The following is a 20,396-nucleotide window of genomic DNA, read 5'->3' on the forward strand; positions in this document are numbered from 1 at the left end:
TCAAAGAAATCACAAACGAAGAGATGGAAGTGCAGGACAAGCAAACATAATAAGGACAGGAAGCCCGAGAATGAACACCAAGACCACTATGAATAATCATGGGGAGGAAGGATATGAAACACGTAACTGGCAATTCGGATCAAGTGACGCTTTTGTATGCAGTACATACAGCTCACTTAGATACATAGCATGAATGGAATTCATGGTCGCAACAGCCAACCCATACCCTAATAAGCATAGTATAGCACCGATTCATCATTGCTCCCACGAATCTTCCTATTTGCCCGAATAAGCCAGATCTTCATAGCCCACGCACTGGCCGCACAGGCAAGCGAGAACGCCGCACTGGAGGACATTGCCATCGTATACCTAGGTTCATCAGACGAGGGCCAGAGATACTAAAACCATTAGCACAACCACTTCCGTATGTCCTAGTCACAATAACCGATCCAGAAATAGAGAAAGGAAAGAAAAAGAAAAAGAACATACCGGAGTCCAAACGAACGAAGCATTAGCAATCGTATTAACAATGGCCAAAGAGGAAGCCTTCTTCTCCTTAGTCTGACCACACGTACTACTAACCCAACCCAGCACGATACTATTAACCGCATAAGTACCAATAGCAAAGACAACCATGGCGAAATATCTGGCCCCAGTATTCAACGTCGCACAACCCAGGATAAACCCGAAGATAGCAATCGCCTTGGCGACAGTAATATGCCAAGTCCTCTCATTAAGCCTGCCGGAACTCCACGACCAAAACACGGAGATCAGCCCGGCAATTAAGTACGGCGGGCAGGTCAGCACGAGCGTAATGGTTGTTGAGAAGCCTAATGTCTCGACGGCTGTGGGGAAGAAGTTCTTGAAGCCGTTTGCGGCGAGGTGCATGTGTTGCATGAAGGCGAAGAGCCATAGTTTCGGGTCCCGGGCTGCTTCTTTGAGGCCGCTGAAGGTGCTGGTTTGGTGGCGGGCGCCGACGGTATCTGCTACGATGCGTTCGTGGGCTAAGGTTCGTTCTTCTTCGGTGAGCCAGCGGGTAACCAGGGGATCGTCGGGGAGTGTGAAGATTGATAAAACGGCAACGAGGAAGGTGACTGCGCCTTGGAGGATGAAGAGCCATTGCCAGCCAGAGATGCCACCGAGGTCATCCATGCCGTGGAAGATGCCTGCTGCGATGAGGCCGGCGAAGGCGGTTGCGAGGATGTTGCCGGTATACAGGATCGAGATGCGAGTTGCGATTTCTTTCCGTGTGTAGAAGATCGACAACATGTAAAGAGCTCCTGTGCATGGGTCAGAATATGTCTAGGTGGAAATGCCGGGGGTGCAATATGGGCCTACCTGGGTAGTATGGGGCCTCTGTCATATCATCAGCAAGTAGTCCACTGGAGTAGCTACTAAGGGAGGGAATGCAAGCACATACCAGTAACACCGAGAAAAAACCTGACGAGCAGCAGTCCCTTGAAGTCCTTTGCCAAAGCCGTAATAGCGCTAACAACAGCCCACAGAGCCATACATCCAGCCATATACCACGATGGTTTCACCCTAGTAATCAACATATCTACACACGAGGTCAGCCTATACTCGTAACCGTTACATCAAGCCGAGAAAGAATAATGAAAAAGACTCACTGCTCGGAACCTGTCCCAGAAGGTATCCCACGAATAAGATAGAAACGCAAGTCTGATACTCGGACGACGACAAGTTCAAATCCTCCTCGAGGCCATTCAACCGCGCCAAGGCGATTGCATTACGGTCGAGGTAGTTGAGCCAGTACATCAGCCATAATGTGGGCATGATCCATATATCTAGTTTGCGGACCAGACGGATCTCCACAGGGTCTGTCTTCTTCCGCGCACCGGAGTAGTCGCCCTGGTGATGTGGTGACTTGACGCCATCCTGGCCCAGCGTGTACTCCCGGTGGAGGGCTTCGGGCTTTTCGTCTGTGTCTGGGAGAGGGGGTTTCTCTGGGTTAGACATCTTGCCAGGGTTGTTATTTCGAGGAGACAGGTAAGAAGGAATGGTTTTGGGAACAGGAAGAACATGACCAGGTGACTATTGGAAGGGCTTTTATACTTACTTCGCCCTTGACCCGACTACGACTCTCACATTGCAGATCCTATCTGTACCCCAGATCACATCTATGAAAATTGCGGGGTTACATCCAGAAGGCCAAGAGCGGTGACATCTACTTCCACGGGTTAGTCTATCCTACAACGGGAAGAAACGACCTATACAGACGTGAAGATAGCGTATAGCCCAAAGATTGGCAAACTCTGTCCAAATATACCTCATACTCAAGTGTTGCCATGTAGCAAAACAAGAAGATGCCCAGAGTGCCAGCTAGATTTCTTATCATCCGGAGCATACTCTGCTTTGTCAACGTGTGCCACGAGGTGAGACATGGGGAATTAGAGATAGCCCCATCATCGTGTTTACCCCAGATTCCAAGCTTTGCACTGCCTCCCCCAGTCTTGGCTATGTATCTTTATCATGTCCGCAGCCAGACATGGCCAGTGTCTACGGAGAGTGCAAGACCGCCAATCGCGCTTGGCGTGAACTTGGCAAATGGGATGGCAAAGGGCAATAATGGTCGGACGTCTAAGAACGTGTCAGGATTAGGTTCCGCAACGCGGGAGGGGGCAAGATTATAAGTGCTTGGCAGGGTACATAAAGTGTGCTAGACAGCAGGAATATTATTATTGGCCGGGGTTGACTTGTCCGGGAATTGTTGATTAGGAGAATGTCATGGCCGATACGGAGATCGTATGTCCGGGGTGCAATTATGTTGGTCGCTTACAGTTTCGACTAACAAGGTGAGATTTCCTACATTCAATATAAGGAAAAGTAGGGATGTGACCTACATGGGCCGAAGCCACTAATTGCGGCAGTTGTCCTTGCCATGACTATTTTTTTCGAGGCGGTACTTGGTATAAGCATGCCACTTAGTACCCGATGTGGGCCCTGTTGACTTGAGGCCCAGTCTTAACATAATTTAAGAATGGCTGCTATTCGGTGTGCTATATCAATATACGAACCTAACATAGCTTTCATGATGCTTAAGTGATAAAAGCCAAATATTAACCATTTGTTAGACTACGACAGTTTGCCCTAGACACATCACACAAACCACGCCACCATGTAAGTAAGCAACTAACTAGCTAACTGTCGGCATTTCAACGGGTCACTTTCAAACTTGCTAAGTCAATGTATCCTCTGATTGGATTCATACCCAAGTCCTCAGCTGGAGCTAAAAGGCTCCGCGGAGTATCTTGCCACTCGGCATTTGTTACTATCGAGACTACCAGGATGAACCATGTTGAGATCTATGATTAGTGATACTACTGAGCCCTGTTTAATGCTGTGGATCGACCTTGACGGTCTTGAGTGTATTGTTAGGTCTCCTACGCAGGTTGCCTTGACGTCCCCCACTTACACCGAGGTCCCTCTCTATACAAGTCGGGCCGAACTATCGCCGATAGCCAACTTTTAGGGCTAAACTTGTTGACTCATTGGGATCCCCACTCAACTTTCAGTGGGACTTGAACCGCAAACAAACACGAAAATGTTGAGAAACAAACAAAAAGTGATCCTGGTGAACCCTCGTAATAAGTTCCTGGGGGGTTGCTAGCTCCTCACCTTGCATAATTATGTGGGGAACTGCATTAACGTTCAGACCCAGTTTTCTACGTCGGCACCAACCACTCAGCATCGTCTGATGTTCTATGGCAAACCCGAGGCCTAGGGGCAATCTCCTAAAAGGTCACCTCTCTCCTGGCAAGTACTAGGGAGGATGGCTCATTTATAACAATCGTTTCCGGGCAGTCGAGGCCTTGTCTATGGGGAAGGAGCTTGGAGAAGTTGACGTGACCATCGTATTCGGCGTCGTGGCAACTCTCCTCTCGGCATATGTAGTACGTTGATGGAAAAACCGAGGGTAAATGTGGACCCCGCATTTTTATGCTCCAGTTAGTGAGCTTCTCCCTACTATGCACTTCTCTTGCTCTGGTGTTATGTCGAAGATCGGCGTCTTTCCTATATAAGAGGGGGCATTGCGGAGCAACCGAGGGACTTTCAATGTCGGCTATAATGCACTTGCTAGGAAATACAAGATCGTCGAAATCTCCGCATTCTTATCCTCTCTTACATATACATTGTCTGCTTCGGTACGTTACAGGTGTTGTTATCACTCTGTAAATTAATTAGAGCACATACCAAAATGAGCCTCGGTGCGTATGATAATGACTCCATTCGGTATTCTCTATTCTAACAATATCTATAGCAGCTGCAGTCGCTGGTGGAGCGACATTGGCGGCGTATCTCAACGCCAAATTCCACATCTCCAAGGATGTCTCCAGTCTTTTGAATGTCCGGCGCAGCGAGCGCGAGTATGCGCGCGCCGTCTCCCAGAAACAGGGCAATATCTGGTTCTTTTTCAAAGAAACCGCTGCTCGATATCCCGATATGGTCTGCATTTGGACGCGGGAGCGATCATACACATATCGCGAAATCATGGCATTCGCGAATCAATACGGACACTTCTTTTTATCGAAGGGCGTGAAGAAAGGTGATCTTGTGGCGTTTTATTTGCAGAACCGGGCCGAGTTCATCTTCGCGTGGATTGGGTTGTGGAGTATTGGATGCGCGCCAGCCGCGATCAACTATAACTTGTCGGGCGATGCACTGCTGCATTGTTTGAAGATCAGCGGTGCCAAGCTGGTGCTGGTGGATGATGATGATGAGTGCCGTGCCCGCATAGACGAGCGCAAATCGTCGATCGAGGGCGACCTCGGCATGGAGCTTATCACGGTAGATCCTACGTTTACTACCACTGTGCTGTCACGATTCCCCACAGACGTTCCTGAGAATGGCCGTCTGGCATTGAACATGGATGGCGAGTACCCGGCTATTCTACTATATACATCCGGCACTACGGGCATGCCGAAAGGCTGCGCCTTCACGATGTCCCGGTTATACACCACGGTGCTCATACGCTCTGGCGGCATGGTGGCAGACAAACCAGGCCCCAACGGCGATCGTTGGTATAGCTGTATGCCCCTTTACCACGGGACCTCAGCAATTGCCATGATGAACTGTGTTGTGAGCGGAAGGGGCATTGGTCTGGGCAAAAGGTTCAGTGTGCGACAATTCTGGAATGATATTCGGGATTCTCAATCAACGTTTTTTGTTTATGTCGGAGAGGCAGCACGTTATTTACTCGCTGCGCCCCCCTCGCCTGATGATCGAAACCACCGGGTGCGTTGTATGTACGGCAACGGCCTACGCCCGGACGTTTGGGACAAGTTCCGAGAACGCTTTGGCATAGCAGAGGTGGGAGAGTTCTTCAATAGCACCGAAGGCATCTTTGCACTTTTCAACTACAACACTGGGCCGTTCACGAGCGGTAGTGTCGGTCACCACGGACTGATCATGCGTTTGCTGCTGCACAACGTGTTCATACCTGTGGCCATTGACCCAAATACCGGCGATGTCCTCCGTGATCCTAAAACGGGCTTCGTTGTGCGGGCCCCTTATGAGACTGGCGGTGAAATTATCGTGAACGTTCCAAATCAAGAGGCTTTCCAGGGCTACTGGAAGAATGAGGATGCAACCTCAAAGAAGTTCTTGCGCAATGTGTTCCGCAAGGGCGATATTTACTATCGATCCGGAGATGCTTTGCGCCGTCAATCTGATGGTCGGTGGTACTTCTTGGATCGCTTAGGAGATACGTTCCGGTGGAAGAGCGAGAATGTGTAAGTGCCTTTAACTCTGACCTGGTTCAGTAAATTGAACTGACTGTGGTACAGTGCCACCGCAGAAGTTGCCGAAGTCCTAGGTCAATATCCCGGTATCCTCGAAGCCAATGTCTACGGTGTCACTGTTCCACACCACGAAGGCCGGGCAGGCTGCGCAGCTCTTCAAATCAACCCAGAGGCTAAGGCAAACTTCAACTTTCAAGAACTTGCCAGGTTCGCTCGTTCCCGGCTCCCTAAATATGCTGTCCCAGTGTTCCTGCGCATTGTGGAGAGCTCGACCCATATCCATAACCACAAACAGAACAAAGTGCCGCTGCGAGATGAAGGGGTCGACCCAGATAAGATTGGGACTAAGGTCGAGGAGGGCAAAGAAGATCAATTCTACTGGCTGCCTCCAGGGGATCCGTCATATAAGAAGTTCGGTAGGGGCGATTGGGAGGTATTACAGAGTGGTAAGGCTCGACTATAGCAATAGTATAAGACTTGACTATAGAGACTAGATATTTGTCAATGAAATCATGACTATTAATCCTTCTGTAATGATCTACGGAAACCTCGGCGAGTGGTGTAGCCTCGAGAATAAACCTATACAGTTTTAAAGCCCTCCCATGCTTCCAAGGCCTGCCGACACTGCTGTTCATACAGCGCTAGGCCACCCGGAAAATTAAGATGCTCTCGCTTCTTGCCGGGTATATTGGCTCCCATATACCAGGAGTCCACCTTTGGCAACAAGGTCATATCGGTAATTTGATTCACCAACTCTTTCCACTTTTGCTCTGCTTCAGCCGTAGGCTCAACATACGACAATCCACCCTTGTCGATCTTTTGAATCGCATCAATAACCCACTGGCCCTGAAGCTCAATGGACACCGGACCATTGCTCAGTGCCGTAGGACCGTGAGCCCCGTAAATGAAAAACATATTCGGATAGCCATGGCTCGTCATGCCTAAGTACGTGTGGACACCATCCTTCCACTCCTCAACCAGCGGCTTACCGTCCGTGTTTATAAGGCCCATATTCGTGATGGGGCCGGTCACCGCGTCAAAGCCTGTAGCTACGGCAATAACATCAACAGGATAAAGGTTTCCATCGCTAGTAGCGATACCGGTGGGTTGGACCTCAGCGATCTTGACTTCACGCAGATTGACTATGTCAACGTTTAATCGATTGAACTGTTCGAAATAATCCTGCTCTAGGGAGGACCGTTTTGCCCCCAGAGCATGAAACGGCTCCAGGGGAGCCAGAAGATCTTTTTTGCGAGGATCAACAATCCTCTGTCGTGTCTTCTTCGCCCAGAAATTATATAATTCACGATTCGCCTTTTCATCCAGTAATATATCCGAGTGGTTGTCTAGAATAAACGAAAACCCGCCCTTCTTCCAGTTCGCTTCGAATAAGGCTTCCCGTTCTGCAGGCGAGGCATCGAACAATTTCGTCGGTAGGAAATCCTCCAAATTCCCACTAAATGTTTTCGCTCTGTCTTCGAAGACCTGCGGGTAGCGGGAACGGATATGTGCTTGGTCCTCCGCCGTATAGGTTTCCTGGCCCATGGGAAGAGCTAGATTTGGCGTTCGTTGAAAAACAGTAAGAGTGTCTGCTTCCTTGGCCCATTCTTGGATGATCTGAACGCCGCTGGACCCCGTTCCAATGACAGCGGCTTTTTTCCCTTTAACATTTACTCCCTCCCGCGGCCAGGCTGAAGAATGATAAACATCCCCCTGGAAAGTCTCTAGACCAGGGAAATCAGGCACATAGCGTTTCGTCGACGTTCCAACGCAGGGTAAAAAGAAACGCGAAGTAGCAATTTTCCCATCCTCGGTCTTCACCTTCCACAGGGCGCTATCCCGATCGAACTGCGCCCCAACAACTCTTGTTTCGAACTCGACATCTTTTTTGATATCGAGTACTTTACCCAGATGCTGGAAATATGCCTGCAGCTCGTCACGACTGGGAAATCTTTCCTTCCAGTCCCAGTCCTTCCATGCTTCCGGGATAGAGAGCTGGTAGATAAAACTCTCTGTATCTACACGGGCACCGGGGTAGGTGTTCCAGTGCCATACTCCGCCGAGGTCCGGGGCGGTCTCGTAGATCTTGCATTTATAGCCTAGCTTGCGAAGCTGGTACAAGAGGAAGATCCCGGAGAACCCGGCACCGACGATAAGGACATCATAATCAGGTTTGGGATGAGATTGTGTCATTTCGATGCTTGAAGATGTGCGCTTAGCTGAAGGAGACAAGAGGATGGAGAGTAAAGATAGTTAAAGTGTAGGAAATGAGTGCGTCTCTACACATTTTATACCTTCACATTCTCATCAACGGGAGTTTGGCCCCCGAATGGGTCCTCTTCCTTCCCACCAATTACTTAAAGGTATCGCTTCTGATTTCCATGATCTGTGTCATCATTGGGATTTATATAGCGCAATGACTAGCTAAATTTAGTGATCAACGCTTTGAGGCAAGGAAGAGGGGCTGATTCTAGAGTTTAAAATTTAGTGGCTATTGGTGGACGTTCTAGACGTGAGCGCTGTGTGGTTCCTTTTTGAAAATCTTACAGATAAGAATAAGCACTAGTCAAGTATCTCCACAAGACATACGGTCCAGCCAATAAAATCATTTATTTGGTGGTCATCCGAATATAGCTAGAATCCTGGAGGTGCTTATATTTATCCTTTGAGAAGTCCTGTTGAGTTTTGAAGCTTAGGGTTGCTCAAAATCAGGTGCAATGAAACCCATCTAAGACGATCAGCGACCGTCTATCAGCAAGGCCCGACTCTGTCCTTCGTAGCATTTACTACGGATGATGCTTTCACCGAACTAGTATATACCGTTCAGGCTCCATCTGACACCTACTCAACTCTATTGAACTCCTCAATCACACTCCTCGGCTCCCAGTACTCCCCCAACTTCGTCCACTCCATATCCAATCCAAATCCCTTCGGACCCCCAATACCCAGTCCTTCTTTTGTCGTCCACAACGGATGCGCTGCCATAGCAATCACATTAACTTTGAGACCATATCGGAGTTCCTGCGATCCAATCGCCTCACCATCCTGTCCTAGTATCGAAATTAAATCGGGGACAGTGCAGATAATTTCCTGTTTGGATACCTCCTCTGGAGCATCGGGATCTGTGTAAGCGGCATAAAGAAACTCATTCTGGAAGGGAATAACTAAGTAGTGATTCTCTTCCATACCATCACTACAAGTAGAAGAAAGAGTAGTCTCTCGCTCGTCACTACTCAGAGGCGCAAGCAGACAATAGCCCATTGTATAGCCGCGGCTAACATCCCGTTTGACGTCAATGATCTTGCCAGTGTAGAGGATTTTGCCGGGCGAGGTATCAAACTTCTCAGGTTAGTGCTAATCCGATAATCAAAGAGAGAAGAAACGGAGGGATAGGATAAATACAATAGCTTGAATCATGTCCGTCTTTGATTGCCGAGCACGATACACAGCCCTCCCGATGTACCACACCTGAGAGATAGTGTTTGGTATGATGTATTTCTTGGTCTGCGCGCCTGTGAGTGGTGCAGTCGATAGGGCGACCTTATTTCCCAGGTCGACACATTGGCTTCGTGCCATTGTCTCGGCGCGGCGGTTGCTTTCGGCGTGCTGTTAGGGTTAGAACTTGATTGTATGTGTAGAGGTATATATAGTAAGATCGTACTAGAATGATAGATACATTCCCTCTTCCGTCTGCGACGGCGCAGGGAGTGGAGGAGAGTCCGTAGACGTATGGCGTACCTAGAAGGTTTAGTACACATGGTGCCAACATCACCGATATTGAGTCAAGAAACTCACAATGCTCTAGCGTCGGGTATGCCCTCCCCATCAAGTCCCCATCCACCACCGGAATATCGTACATCACGCTGGATGGGAATGCCGATAAACCATTCCCGCCTCCGATTTCGTCTGTCACAATGGCATGAAAGTCCTTCTTGCCGGTAACGTTCGCGCAGCTTTCAATGGCTAAGGCCAATTCAGTCCCTGCTGAGAGACGCTCACTCGAGACGCTAGGGGCACCGAACCACGAGCCCGTGACGCAAACATCCGAGTCCCTCAAGCTGGCAGCCTTGACGACGCGCATGTTTCCTGTGTATCCCGGACCTTGCAGAAATTGGAGGCAATGGAGGTACTGTATTCGAGAAGGACCACCGCCGCCTGTTCCCAGGACTCCTGTGCCGGCGGCCATAAACTCTAGGTCGACGGGGGATATGAACCATGTGTTGTTGCGGACATCGGGTCGGTATCTATCCAGATCGACCTGGAGTGATGGCTTCGCATCGAAATGGGGTGTCTCGCGCGGTGAATTGATGTTACTAGGTTCATCATCGTTTGCGTCGAGATCGTCGTTTATACTCTCCTGGAAGACCTGGGACTGTGGTACCACCTGGCTATCAATACTTGGGGGGGTAAGATTCCCAATCGCCTTGATTACTAGCCGTGTCGCCTTATTTGTAGCATAGGTAAGAGGGATCTTCTCGATTGTAGCGATCCTGACCCCTTCTTTTTCTGCTCCACGGGCAACAGCTGCATCTATAGCCCGTTGTTTCGCTGCTTCGAGCACCTGCTTCTCATCACGACCCTCTAGTAGCTCAATCACGTCTATCTCTCCGGCTACCTTAGCAATAGCCGCTCCAACAGCATTCGCAGAGTCATGATGCGGCGGGATGATGCACTCGGCGACACCGTTCAAAGCATCCATATGAATGACCGAACCACCACCCACGAGCAGCAACACAACCGGCTGGTCGGAGATCTTCATACCATCAATAGCACGTTCCAGGACTTTCCGAATCTGTTGGCGGGCCTTGGTGACAACCTCCGCAGGAACATGTTCTACCTTCTTGTGATCCCCAATATCAGCCTTTCCAGATGCTGTAACGATATCTGTCGCAGTCATCACATCACCACCAAATACCATGGCGCGGCTAGTGAGATAATGGCCCACAGACTCTGGCCCAACACTGACGACCCCAGTCTGTTCATCCACAGCTATACGACTACCACCACCAAGCCCAACCGATAGAACCTCAGGCATTGAGAACGCAGTCCGCACGCCTCCAACCTCCACGAAGTTTGGTGCCTGACGTGGAAATCCAGATGGAAGCAGCGCGCAGAGGTCAGTAGTTGTCCCACCGATATCAACGACCAGAACCTGCTGATCCGATTGTTTCGGACCACCACCCCGATCCAAGTTAGCAAGAAAGGCAGCACCAGTCATACTATTCGTCGGTCCACTGGCGAAGGTCTTGATGGGCAATTCAGCCGCCGTACCTGCATCAGTCAAGGTGCCATCATTTTGGGTAAGATATAACGGACAACGCAGTTGTAGTTTGACCACTGCGCTACAAAAGGCTCTGACCGTTTTCCTGGCGAAGCCAAGAATGGAGGCATTGAGGATAGTTGCGTTTTCCCTCTCCAAGTAACCGATGCGACCGATAGAATGCGAACAGACGATGGATAGCGAGGGGTCAAAGCCGAGCATGAACCTTTTACAGGTCTCTTCGTGAATCCCATCGTGATCTAATGGCGAAAACACGCCCAGAAGAGCTACCATCTTGATGCCTGCATCTTGAATACTCTTCACAGTAGCTTTAATCTGATCTTTCTTCAATGGTGCGATTTCGCGCCCGTCGATTTCAAGGCCTAGCAGTGTTATATTATTACCCGCTCAGCGATGAGAATTCAAGACATAGTATAATACTACTCACCACCATCCAAGTAAAACACCGGACCACCCATGATATCCTTTAAATCGGACGGAAACTCTGCAAAGGGGGGCACCTGTCTCGTAAAGGGACCACAAAGCCGCACGACAGCGACTTTACTCAGTCGACTCGGGTCTGCTTGAACCACCGCATTGACGAAATGCGTTGTGCCGATCGCGACACTAACAACATCCTGCCTATCGACATGGGACTGCTCCAGTGCATCCTGAATTGCGGTATATATACCAGACGTCACGTCCGGGGTTGTTGGAGTTTTCGTGGAAGCGCAGACACCGCGTGAGGGAGAGTCAATAGCGAGGATATCGATGATCGCAGCGTCGGTATTTGTGCCGCCGACGTCGACGCCGATACGATATTTAGTCATTTTGATCTGACAAGGTGAACCTTGCTGACAGCTACTCTTCGCTAAGGTGTGATTATGAGTTATGGGTGGTATATTCGAGCGAAATATTCCACTCCAGGGCGTTTATCGTTCGATCTCCCCAGTCGGAAGGTATTCTCTACGTTGAGTAACCAGCACATGCAAAGTTCTATCCAGAATAAGCAGACTGTCATGCAGTTAATGGCTGGATGGAGAAAGAGATTAAATTGGCCGATGGTTGAGTGGCGTCTTGATTAGGGCGCGGGGAAAGTGGTGACCCCTCACGACATGGAGCTGATATAAGATCGACATATTTGATACTTGCATATTTTTAGAGAGATATTTGAGTCTTCTATGTGGAATAATGCAGCATTTACCGTAGCGACCTATGGCTTGGCTCCGTTACTATATATATACAGGAAATCTAGCGGAGAAGCGCATTTTGTACCCCAACGGGTGCTTGTTACTATGTTCTCACGAGGATTAAGAGCTAGGGAAAGGGAAAGAAAAGGAATAAAGTTGGGGAAAAAGAATGAACTAGACAGAGGACGAAGAGGCATGCCATATATTGACCGATTGCTGAGTTCGTCAAGGCTGAGCATGATATGACTGTTCTTACAGAGTCAACACCACTCTGACGCCCTCAGTGTACCAAACAAGGTTTCGCATTTTACCTAGCACTTCCTCTCTAGGTTTTACCTTTGCCATATCATTCCCTATGTCGGTGTCTTGATCTGTTGCTTATTTTACTGTGTAATAGATGTGTGTCTCAAATCACGAGAAAACCACAATTGATCATTCTCCCGACGTCGAGAACCGTTGGTATCTATTCAAAGACCTTATATATATTTAACCAGGGACCACAATAAGGCTGACAGGTATTGAATCATCTTCATTGATCAATATGGGGAACACTATTCTCAAACACCTCGAAGTCCCCCATGACGGAGGACAAATCTCCAACCGATGGATCAAACAATGACATTAAGCCCATCGAAGCAGATCGGCGAATCTGGACTTTCTGGACTTTCCATAACTTTTGTATGCTCAACTGGCAGTTGCAGAAAGGAAACAATCTGACAGACAAGGCGTTCTGGCCAGCTCAAACATCTCAGTCTACATGATAGGAAGTTCGTTGATTGCCATGGGATTAACCTGGCGTCAGTCGCTGGCTGCGATCGTTGTTGGCAATATAATTGCAGTCGGACTACTTGTGATAAACTCGTTACCGGGAATGTTCTACCATAGTAAGTACCCTGCCCTAGTATCCAACAGCACTGACATCTCTAGTCGGGTTTCCTTTGGTCAATAGGTATGTCTGGGGCCTTTACGGCAGTCTGTTTGTTCAGTGGAATCGGATATTACACTCTATCGGTGAATTGCTCATCCCAAATGCTGTCGCTAAAGGTCGGCTAACATGTATCCGGTAGTCTGGTGTAGGTCTCTCATTACCGATGCCGATCGCAGCGAACTCATTATGCATGGTAGATGGAGTTCAAGCATGAATTGGCGGTGAATGCATATACGTCTCATTGTGCGCAGTCTGGCCATCTCTCGAAAGTCGGATACCGATTCATATGCCCGAGTCGACAGGAATGACCACGGCGCACTTTGTGGCTTACATTATCTTCATGATACTCTCCTTGCCGGTGTTACATATCCGTCCCACAAAACTGCAGATATTCTTCTATATCTCGTCCGCCACAATCGTATATATTCGAGATCGTCATCCTTATATGGGCGCTGGTCAGCATGGACGACAGCGGGTTTGGCAGTACGATCTCAGAGCCCGGAGTAGGTGGCTCCGGATGGAAGATTGCTTTCTGGTATCATGAGTAGTACTATGGGAGGTGCAGCTGCTGGGATCTTGAACCAGAATGATTATACAAGGTTTGCGCGAACACCTCGCGAGGCAATCCTCGGACAACTAGTCAGCTTTCCCTGTTATAGCATCCTATGTGCGACCGTGGGAATCCTTGTCACGGCGGCCACGCAGAATCGCTATGGTAAACCGCTGTGGAGCTTGCCCGCCCTGCTCAGCGCTATCATGGAGGATGGAAGGTTCACGCTCAAGAGTGGCCGCGTTCTTTGGAGGAGCTGCGCTGAGTGTGTGTCGCAGATGGGATTAAATGTGCCAGCCAATGCATTAGCGGGAGGTTGCAATTCCTCGTTATTTCTGACCATTTTTTCGCAACTAACTTTTGGGTAATGATAGGGTTTGACATGGGCGGCCACATTACCGAAATACATAAACCTTCGTCGCGGCGCCTATATCACAGCCCTGGTGTCGGTCGCATGCAATCCATGGAAACTGGTCAACACAGCCACCACGTTCTTAGCAGTTCTTAGTAGTTACTCCATCTTTTCTAGGACCCATGGTAGGGTCAATGATAGCGTCTTATTTCGCCGTGATGCGGCGCAAGATCAAGGTAGAGGATTTGTTTCCAAGTCACGAGGGGGCTAAAAGGTATCTACTACTGGTACACATACGGGGTCAATTGGCGAGCCCCCGTTGCGGTTAGCTTTTCCCAATTCTTGGGCTGTTTGGAATCAGGCTAACAATCACAGTGGCTTTGTGAACTGGTTCCTTCACTCCCTGGGTTCGTGGCCCATGTCGATCCCGGCGTGGTAATTCCCGTAGAGTTCACGCGGATTTACTACGTTTACTTCCTAACGGGCACGGCAATTAGTGCCGCAAGATACACGGCATTGCGCTACATCTTTCCGACCCCTGAGGTGAGGACTTTTGTCCAGAAAGCGCCGTCGCTGGCAGTGTTGATGCAGGAATACCGATCGCGATGGGACCGGGAGGAGGACTCGGGGAATGAGATTATCGTGAGCAGCACCCACGAGGGATTTTTTTTTTTTTTTCTTTTTCTTTTTCTTTTTCATTTGGCTAGACTGATTTTTTGATGAACTGATAATTAACTTATATTGCATTCTTAAATGAATTACTCCGGAGTACACGATTGGATGTTGTAGGCTCAACTAGAGCGAGTTTTGTCGCACGTTTAGCCCGACCAATTTATTACTTTAGCTCCACCGCGTCCTTTAGGTTACAGTAGTTCATCGCTGGTGGGATTTTTGGGACCCAATGGCATGAGCGTTAACCCATCAGAAGGTTTAACCTGAATCAGGCACACAAGATTTAGGAGTGGCCGTTTTGCTTAGGGTAGTCAGTAATCGCGCTCCACTCCATGTGTGAGGGATCATAAAGGTGCAGCTCGTCCCGGCTTGTCTTGCATTCCATCCCTGCACCAGGTGAAACCTCTCAACAAACCACCAAAAATGTTCGGTCAAGCTACAGGCTTGTCGCTCTTGACAGGCCTTCTGGCCGCGGCTTCTGTGAAAGCGGACTCCAACTGTCGCTGCTTCCCGGGTGATCCTTGCTGGCCATCCCAGGATGTGTGGGCTAAATTCAACGAGTCGGTTGATGGCCGCCTGGTAGCCACCGTGCCTCTGGGTACACCATGCCACGACCCCAATTACAACGCCGCTGAATGCAAGACGCTTAGCGAACAGTGGACTGACCCGGCGCTTCAGTAAGTCTGCGTCTTGTAGCCATGGCCGTAGGGGCTTCCGCTAATTAAAACAGCTATGAAACCTCGTCTTCGATTATGGCTCCTTGGTTCACTAATGGAACCTGCGATCCCTTCCACCCCGAATCGAAGCCCTGCACCATCGGAAACTACGTCGTTTACGCTGTTGATGTCGCTAAGAAGGAGCATGTCTCCACAGCTTTGAAGTTCGCGAAGGAGCATAACATCCGTGTGGTTCCCCGGAACACTGGACACGATTACAACGGCAAGTCCACCGGAGCCGGCGCGCTGGGTATCTGGACGCACCATCTCAAGGACATTGAGATCAAGGACTACAAGGACAAGCACTACCAAGGCAAGGCCATCAAGATGGGCGCCGGTGTACAAGGTGGAGAGGCGTACCAGGCCGGCCATAATGCAGGTCTTCAGGTGGTCGGCGGCGAATGTCCCTCCGTGGGAATTTCTGGAGGTTACACCCAGGGCGGAGGTCATTCGGCCCTGTCATCGCGGTATGGACTTGGCGCCGACCAGGCGCTTGAGTGGGAGGTGATTGACGGTGAGGGTAACTTCATTACTGCCACTCGTGACAACGAATACTCCGACCTCTACTGGGCTCTCAGCGGTGGTGGTGGTGGTACCTATGGTATCACCTGGTCGCTGACTTCCAAGGCGCACGCTGGCACTCCGGTGTCGGGGTACAACTTGAGCTTCACCAGTGACGGCATGTCCCAGGATACCTTCTATGAGGCTGTATCGCTCTGGCAAACCGTCCTGCCCTCGGTCGTGGACGCCGGTGCCATGGCCGTCTGGATGTTCACTAACACCAGCTTTATGATCACACCGTTGACCGGACCCAACATCCCCGTCGCTGACCTGGAGGCACTTGTGAAGCCCTTCACCGATGGACTGACTAAGCTGGGAATTACCTACACGAGCTACTCCAAGCAGTTCGACAGCTACTTGGAGGAATTCAACGCCATGCAGGGCGCGATCGAGGTGGCCAGTGCCCAGTATGGTGGATGGCTGATCCCCCGGTCGGTGGTGGAAAGCAACAACGACGGACTTACGGCCGCATACAGACAGATCACCGAAGATGGAGCCACCTTTATCGGCGTGGGCCTGAATGTCTCCAAGGCGTTAGTGGGGGATGTAGACAACGCGGTGCTGCCCGCTTGGCGCGAGACCCTGATCCACACCACCATCACCACCCCCTGGAAGTGGGATGCCCGCAGTGAGATGCTTGCAGAGCAGGACAAGATGACCAACAATTATATCTCAGCCTTGACCAAGGTCGCCCCTAACTCAGGGGCCTACCTGAACGAGGCCGACTTCCGTCAACCTAACTGGCAGAAATATTTCTACGGCGACAACTACGCAACCCTGCGCAAGATCAAAGCTAAATACGACCCGGACAATCTCTTTTACGCCACTACCGCTGTCGGAGCGGATGAGTGGACTGTTCGTGAAGATGGTCGTTTGTGCAGTGTCTAAGAAGAAGACAGACGGGGGGATGAACCAAGAGTGGCGGAATTTTTAGGGAACTGTACATAGAACTAAAGGCTGATATAAAGTTACTTAGACTGATATTAATCCATGGATTATTCTTCGATTTTTCTTGGAGAACCAATGGGCGAACTTCATGGGGTGGCGTTTCACCGGAAATTTTCCGCTAGTGGAATCAGTGGAGCAAAATAGTTCGAATGCTTAGGGTTAATTGTCACGTCAATCACCATCCTTCGCTCCAGGAGACTGCGTAATATCGCGGAATATTTTTATTGATCGCATAACCGAAAAGCAATACTGCCGTCTATCTTTAATCAATGGTTTTTCTTCGCCCCCAAAAACTAGTCAATTCCATGTGGAGATCTGATCGTACGTTTCTCATTCTCAGTCCAGATTCCAGAAGGCAGGAGGCAGAAAGAATTGAATCTGAGAATCAGAACCTCGGCTCTCCGGCATTGCTCGGAGGACGGAGGTTGCAGTAGTCCGTTAATATATTTCATAGGTATGCATTTCCGTAATCCGCGGAACAATTTTCCAGAGCGAACGCATTTGGCAGGTAAACCGCAAGTCACCCTCTACTCGTGGCGCCTTTAGTGTGTGCACATTCAAAGCTTATCTTGGCAAAGGGTTATCCCTTTCCATGGGGCGATGCCACTACCTTCCCTTCGCATACGTTAGTCGAGCAAATAGACTGCCATCTGATCCATGGGTTGCAGTTCTCTTGAGATCCTTCCATCTTCGATCAGACCTCTACAGATCGGTGCACGGCACCACAGGGACCACACACCATCCATGGAATTGACTTTTGTTCAAGTTCTCCTTATTCTTGGCGACTGGCATCTGCGGTAAAGGGTACAAGCAATGATCTGATTTATTTGCTTTAGTGTATCACGTCAAAACCCACCTTTTTCTCCCCACATTAACTGGTATCTGTTGCCTGATTCGGGATTCTCATCACGTGGGCATCGGGTCATTTTCGGTAGTGTTTTTGAATGTCTCGCAGTCGAATTTAAATTCCTAATTTGTCAAGGCTTTGCAGGACTGAGTCCTGTTTTAGCAAAGGCCCTTGATCCGTAATTCCCGAGTCTTAGCATTTCTGGGCAGACCGTACGGAGTAACACTGACTGCTACACAATATATCTTGATGGGCGGCGAGGTTGCGATTCCATAACTACGCTACGTCATACATTGAATAATTTTGAATAGCTTTATACATTCTTGACTCTTGTATTCCGATTCTTATAGCAAGATCGCATATACTCTTCCCCGCGTATACCAAACTATTGGCACGCCGAGAAATAGGGTCGACACAAGTCACGGGAAGCAATTTATACGTAACGCACTTACTCCGTCCACCGGAGAAATCCGACCCTGGAAATCCCAAGCTACTATTTGACACCATTAATCGAAATGCCAGTGGAACAGATTATTATCCGCCCCATAGCCCCATACGCCGGCTCAAACTTTACACTAGGGACCCATTGAGCAACATACCAACTATTCAGGGCACTCCCACACGGGCCCCCCCGCCCCCCCTTCCCTTGCTTTTGTTTCCAGAAGGCTGGCTCAGTTCGAGTTGCAGCTGCAGGGGTGCACATTTTAGTATTCCTCGTGGTGGAGAGAGTTAATCTCTGGTGGCGTTCTGCTGCAACTAGTGAGTGCAGAAGCGATATTGTTATTGAACCTTGGTATGAAATGAGCAGGAAAAAAAAAAAAAAAAAGAAACTTAGAACAATCAATTTCATTTTAGAATGTGCACAACCAATGCCTCCCTGGCATCCTTATTCCCCCGGTCTAGCCCCCATTCTGCAATTGACATGAGTTGCTGAAGTTGTGACACTGTTTCAACACCATGGGCTGGGTGTACAATCTCGAAAAGCCCGATCCACACAGTGATTTTGGCCAAGTTATTGCCATATGTCTAGTGTTCACGATCGCAGCCCTCCTCGCGGTTGCCCTGCGGTTCTACATCCGAATTCACACAAAGAGATCATTATGGCTGGATGATTATGCCGCTCTTTACAGTGCGCTCATGGTCACCGGATATGGTGTGAGTAGTATATATCGTGAGTGGTCTACTATCATGGTTAGGAAAAGAAAAAAAAAAAGAAAGACTAGATCCCTAACAACTGCCACAGAGACTCGATGGGGTCTAGGTCTTCATGCTGAGTACTTTCCCACGGCCAATGTGAAGGAATTCAGTAAGGTATGTGTTGGTTCTCTGACTGCCTCTCCGGGCCATGGATGAGCGCTCTAACGTTTGCTCGCTCAGATCCAATATGTTGGCGGTCCGTTATACGCGATGTCTTTGCTGGGGTTTAAGGTCTCACTCCTGGCGTCGTACCTTCGTATCGGTGGATTTGTGAAGGTGTACCGGACCATCATAATCGTTGCGATCGTGGCCGTGGCGGTCAATCAAGTGATATTCACCTTCCTCTTTATCTTCCCGTGCAAACCAGTATGGAATCAAGACCACACCTACCAGTAAGCGATGATGTTGACGCGACCACAGATCGCGATGCAATGGGATACTAGCCTTAGCGGGACTTGTATCAATACCCTGAAGTCATACTATGGTGCGTAATCACTACTTGAACAATCTCACTTGGTTTGATGGTTAACTAACAACCCTCCAGCTCTGGCAGGTTCGCATTCTCGCCTATGCCATCCATCTATTGATTGTCCAATGCCTAACGGAACACAGGAACCAGTCTAGGGTTCGACATCATCATCATCGCCCTCCCTCTCCCCGTCCTCTGGAACCTGCAACTCGGAAAAAGACAAAAGGTAAATCAATCACGGCTTCTCTTACCTCGCATACAAAGAATTGAGGAAGCTAAACTTCGATCCCCCCCAGGTCGCTCTCTGCTGCGTATTCGCCCTCGGCTTCTTCGTAACAATCATCCAAATAATCCGCATCTTCACCATCGCACGACTCAAGACCTATACGGACAGCAAACCGGTCATTTTATGGTCAATCATTGAGACCAGTCTAGCCGTTAGTACCCACTCCCTAATAATCCGCCCCAGCCCATACTTCCTCCTCCAAACTAACATCCCACTCAACAACCTAAAGGTAATAATAGCCTGTGTCCCAACCTACGGCCCTTACTTCCGCGTCTTCGTCTCAAACATCAGTTCCTACCGCCGCCGTCCAACCGGACAAGACTACCCCCTCACCTCGGGAAACCGCCAAACACGAGCCTCAAGTCGGAAACTGCCTCTCAGCAGCCTCGGCCGCGACGACGCCAGATTCGATATACCCAGAAGCCCTCGACCATACGATAATAGCACGCCGCACACGACGACGATATCATCGAAAGTGACGGCAGATAATGACTCGGAAGAACATATCCTGGGAAATTCGAATCCGGGCGTGTTTGCCAGTGCCGGGGACCAGGAGAGAGGCATTCATAAAGTTATGGAGGTTACGGTTGAGAGGCATTAGTTTTCCGACTTATGTATGCATGTATGCATGTATGTTTGTATGGTTTTTTTTTTTTTTTTT

At 49.4% G+C, this 20,396-nt stretch overlaps 8 protein-coding genes across 8 annotated transcripts; 4 read left to right on the forward strand and 4 right to left on the reverse strand.

The window, feature by feature from the left end:
- Positions 1–276: 276 nt before the first annotated feature.
- BDV27DRAFT_169340 (major facilitator superfamily domain-containing protein) lies at positions 277–1,977 on the reverse strand (the record flags this gene model as incomplete). The annotated part of the gene is made up of 4 exons (XM_032075007.1): positions 277–369; positions 490–1,280; positions 1,421–1,558; positions 1,629–1,977. The coding sequence occupies 4 exons, from the start codon at positions 1,975–1,977 to the stop codon at positions 277–279; spliced, it is 1,371 nt and encodes a 456-aa protein (XP_031921604.1).
- On the reverse strand, positions 1,916–2,424 carry BDV27DRAFT_137597 (uncharacterized protein). The gene is made up of 3 exons (XM_032069025.1): positions 2,239–2,424; positions 2,078–2,185; positions 1,916–1,946 (listed from the first exon to the last, which is right to left on the reverse strand). The coding sequence occupies exons 1-2, from the start codon at positions 2,363–2,365 to the stop codon at positions 2,139–2,141; spliced, it is 174 nt and encodes a 57-aa protein (XP_031921605.1). The 5' UTR covers positions 2,366–2,424; the 3' UTR covers positions 1,916–1,946; positions 2,078–2,138.
- Positions 2,425–3,546: 1,122 nt separating this feature from the next.
- Positions 3,547–6,222, forward strand: BDV27DRAFT_169341 (putative very-long-chain acyl-CoA synthetase family protein (CefD1); the record flags this gene model as incomplete). The annotated part of the gene is made up of 3 exons (XM_032075008.1): positions 3,547–4,226; positions 4,280–5,750; positions 5,805–6,222. Exons 1-3 carry the CDS (start codon positions 4,217–4,219, stop codon positions 6,220–6,222), a joined length of 1,899 nt encoding a protein of 632 aa, XP_031921606.1. The 5' UTR covers positions 3,547–4,216.
- On the reverse strand, positions 6,212–8,137 carry BDV27DRAFT_67915 (flavin-containing monooxygenase). The gene has a single exon (XM_032077291.1). It carries the CDS (start codon positions 7,950–7,952, stop codon positions 6,339–6,341), a length of 1,614 nt encoding a protein of 537 aa, XP_031921607.1. The 5' UTR covers positions 7,953–8,137; the 3' UTR covers positions 6,212–6,338.
- A 463-nt stretch (positions 8,138–8,600) lies between these two features.
- On the reverse strand, positions 8,601–11,849 carry BDV27DRAFT_163500 (uncharacterized protein; the record flags this gene model as incomplete). The annotated part of the gene is made up of 5 exons (XM_032073554.1): positions 8,601–9,098; positions 9,162–9,365; positions 9,421–9,497; positions 9,555–11,402; positions 11,468–11,849. 5 exons carry the CDS (start codon positions 11,847–11,849, stop codon positions 8,601–8,603), a joined length of 3,009 nt encoding a protein of 1,002 aa, XP_031921608.1.
- Positions 11,850–12,787: 938 nt separating this feature from the next.
- BDV27DRAFT_150362 (permease for cytosine/purines, uracil, thiamine, allantoin-domain-containing protein) lies at positions 12,788–14,767 on the forward strand (the record flags this gene model as incomplete). Its single annotated transcript, XM_032071214.1, has 11 exons — positions 12,788–12,887; positions 12,935–13,093; positions 13,137–13,220; positions 13,277–13,282; positions 13,389–13,555; positions 13,645–13,929; positions 13,966–13,977; positions 14,062–14,224; positions 14,314–14,363; positions 14,415–14,681; positions 14,747–14,767. 11 exons carry the CDS (start codon positions 12,788–12,790, stop codon positions 14,765–14,767), a joined length of 1,314 nt encoding a protein of 437 aa, XP_031921609.1.
- A 367-nt stretch (positions 14,768–15,134) lies between these two features.
- On the forward strand, positions 15,135–16,971 carry BDV27DRAFT_169347 (FAD-dependent oxidoreductase; the record flags this gene model as incomplete). Its single annotated transcript, XM_032075009.1, has 2 exons — positions 15,135–15,388; positions 15,442–16,971. 2 exons carry the CDS (start codon positions 15,135–15,137, stop codon positions 16,874–16,876), a joined length of 1,689 nt encoding a protein of 562 aa, XP_031921610.1. The 3' UTR covers positions 16,877–16,971.
- Positions 16,972–18,740: 1,769 nt separating this feature from the next.
- Positions 18,741–20,336, forward strand: BDV27DRAFT_150364 (putative integral membrane protein (Pth11); the record flags this gene model as incomplete). The annotated part of the gene is made up of 6 exons (XM_032071215.1): positions 18,741–18,954; positions 19,027–19,094; positions 19,161–19,372; positions 19,600–19,675; positions 19,746–19,886; positions 19,965–20,336. 6 exons carry the CDS (start codon positions 18,741–18,743, stop codon positions 20,334–20,336), a joined length of 1,083 nt encoding a protein of 360 aa, XP_031921611.1.
- Positions 20,337–20,396: the final 60 nt, after the last annotated feature.

This window comes from Aspergillus caelatus, assembly GCF_009193585.1.
Source record: "Aspergillus caelatus strain CBS 763.97 unplaced genomic scaffold BDV27scaffold_326, whole genome shotgun sequence".
In the NCBI taxonomy this organism is placed as follows: domain Eukaryota; kingdom Fungi; phylum Ascomycota; class Eurotiomycetes; order Eurotiales; family Aspergillaceae; genus Aspergillus; species Aspergillus caelatus.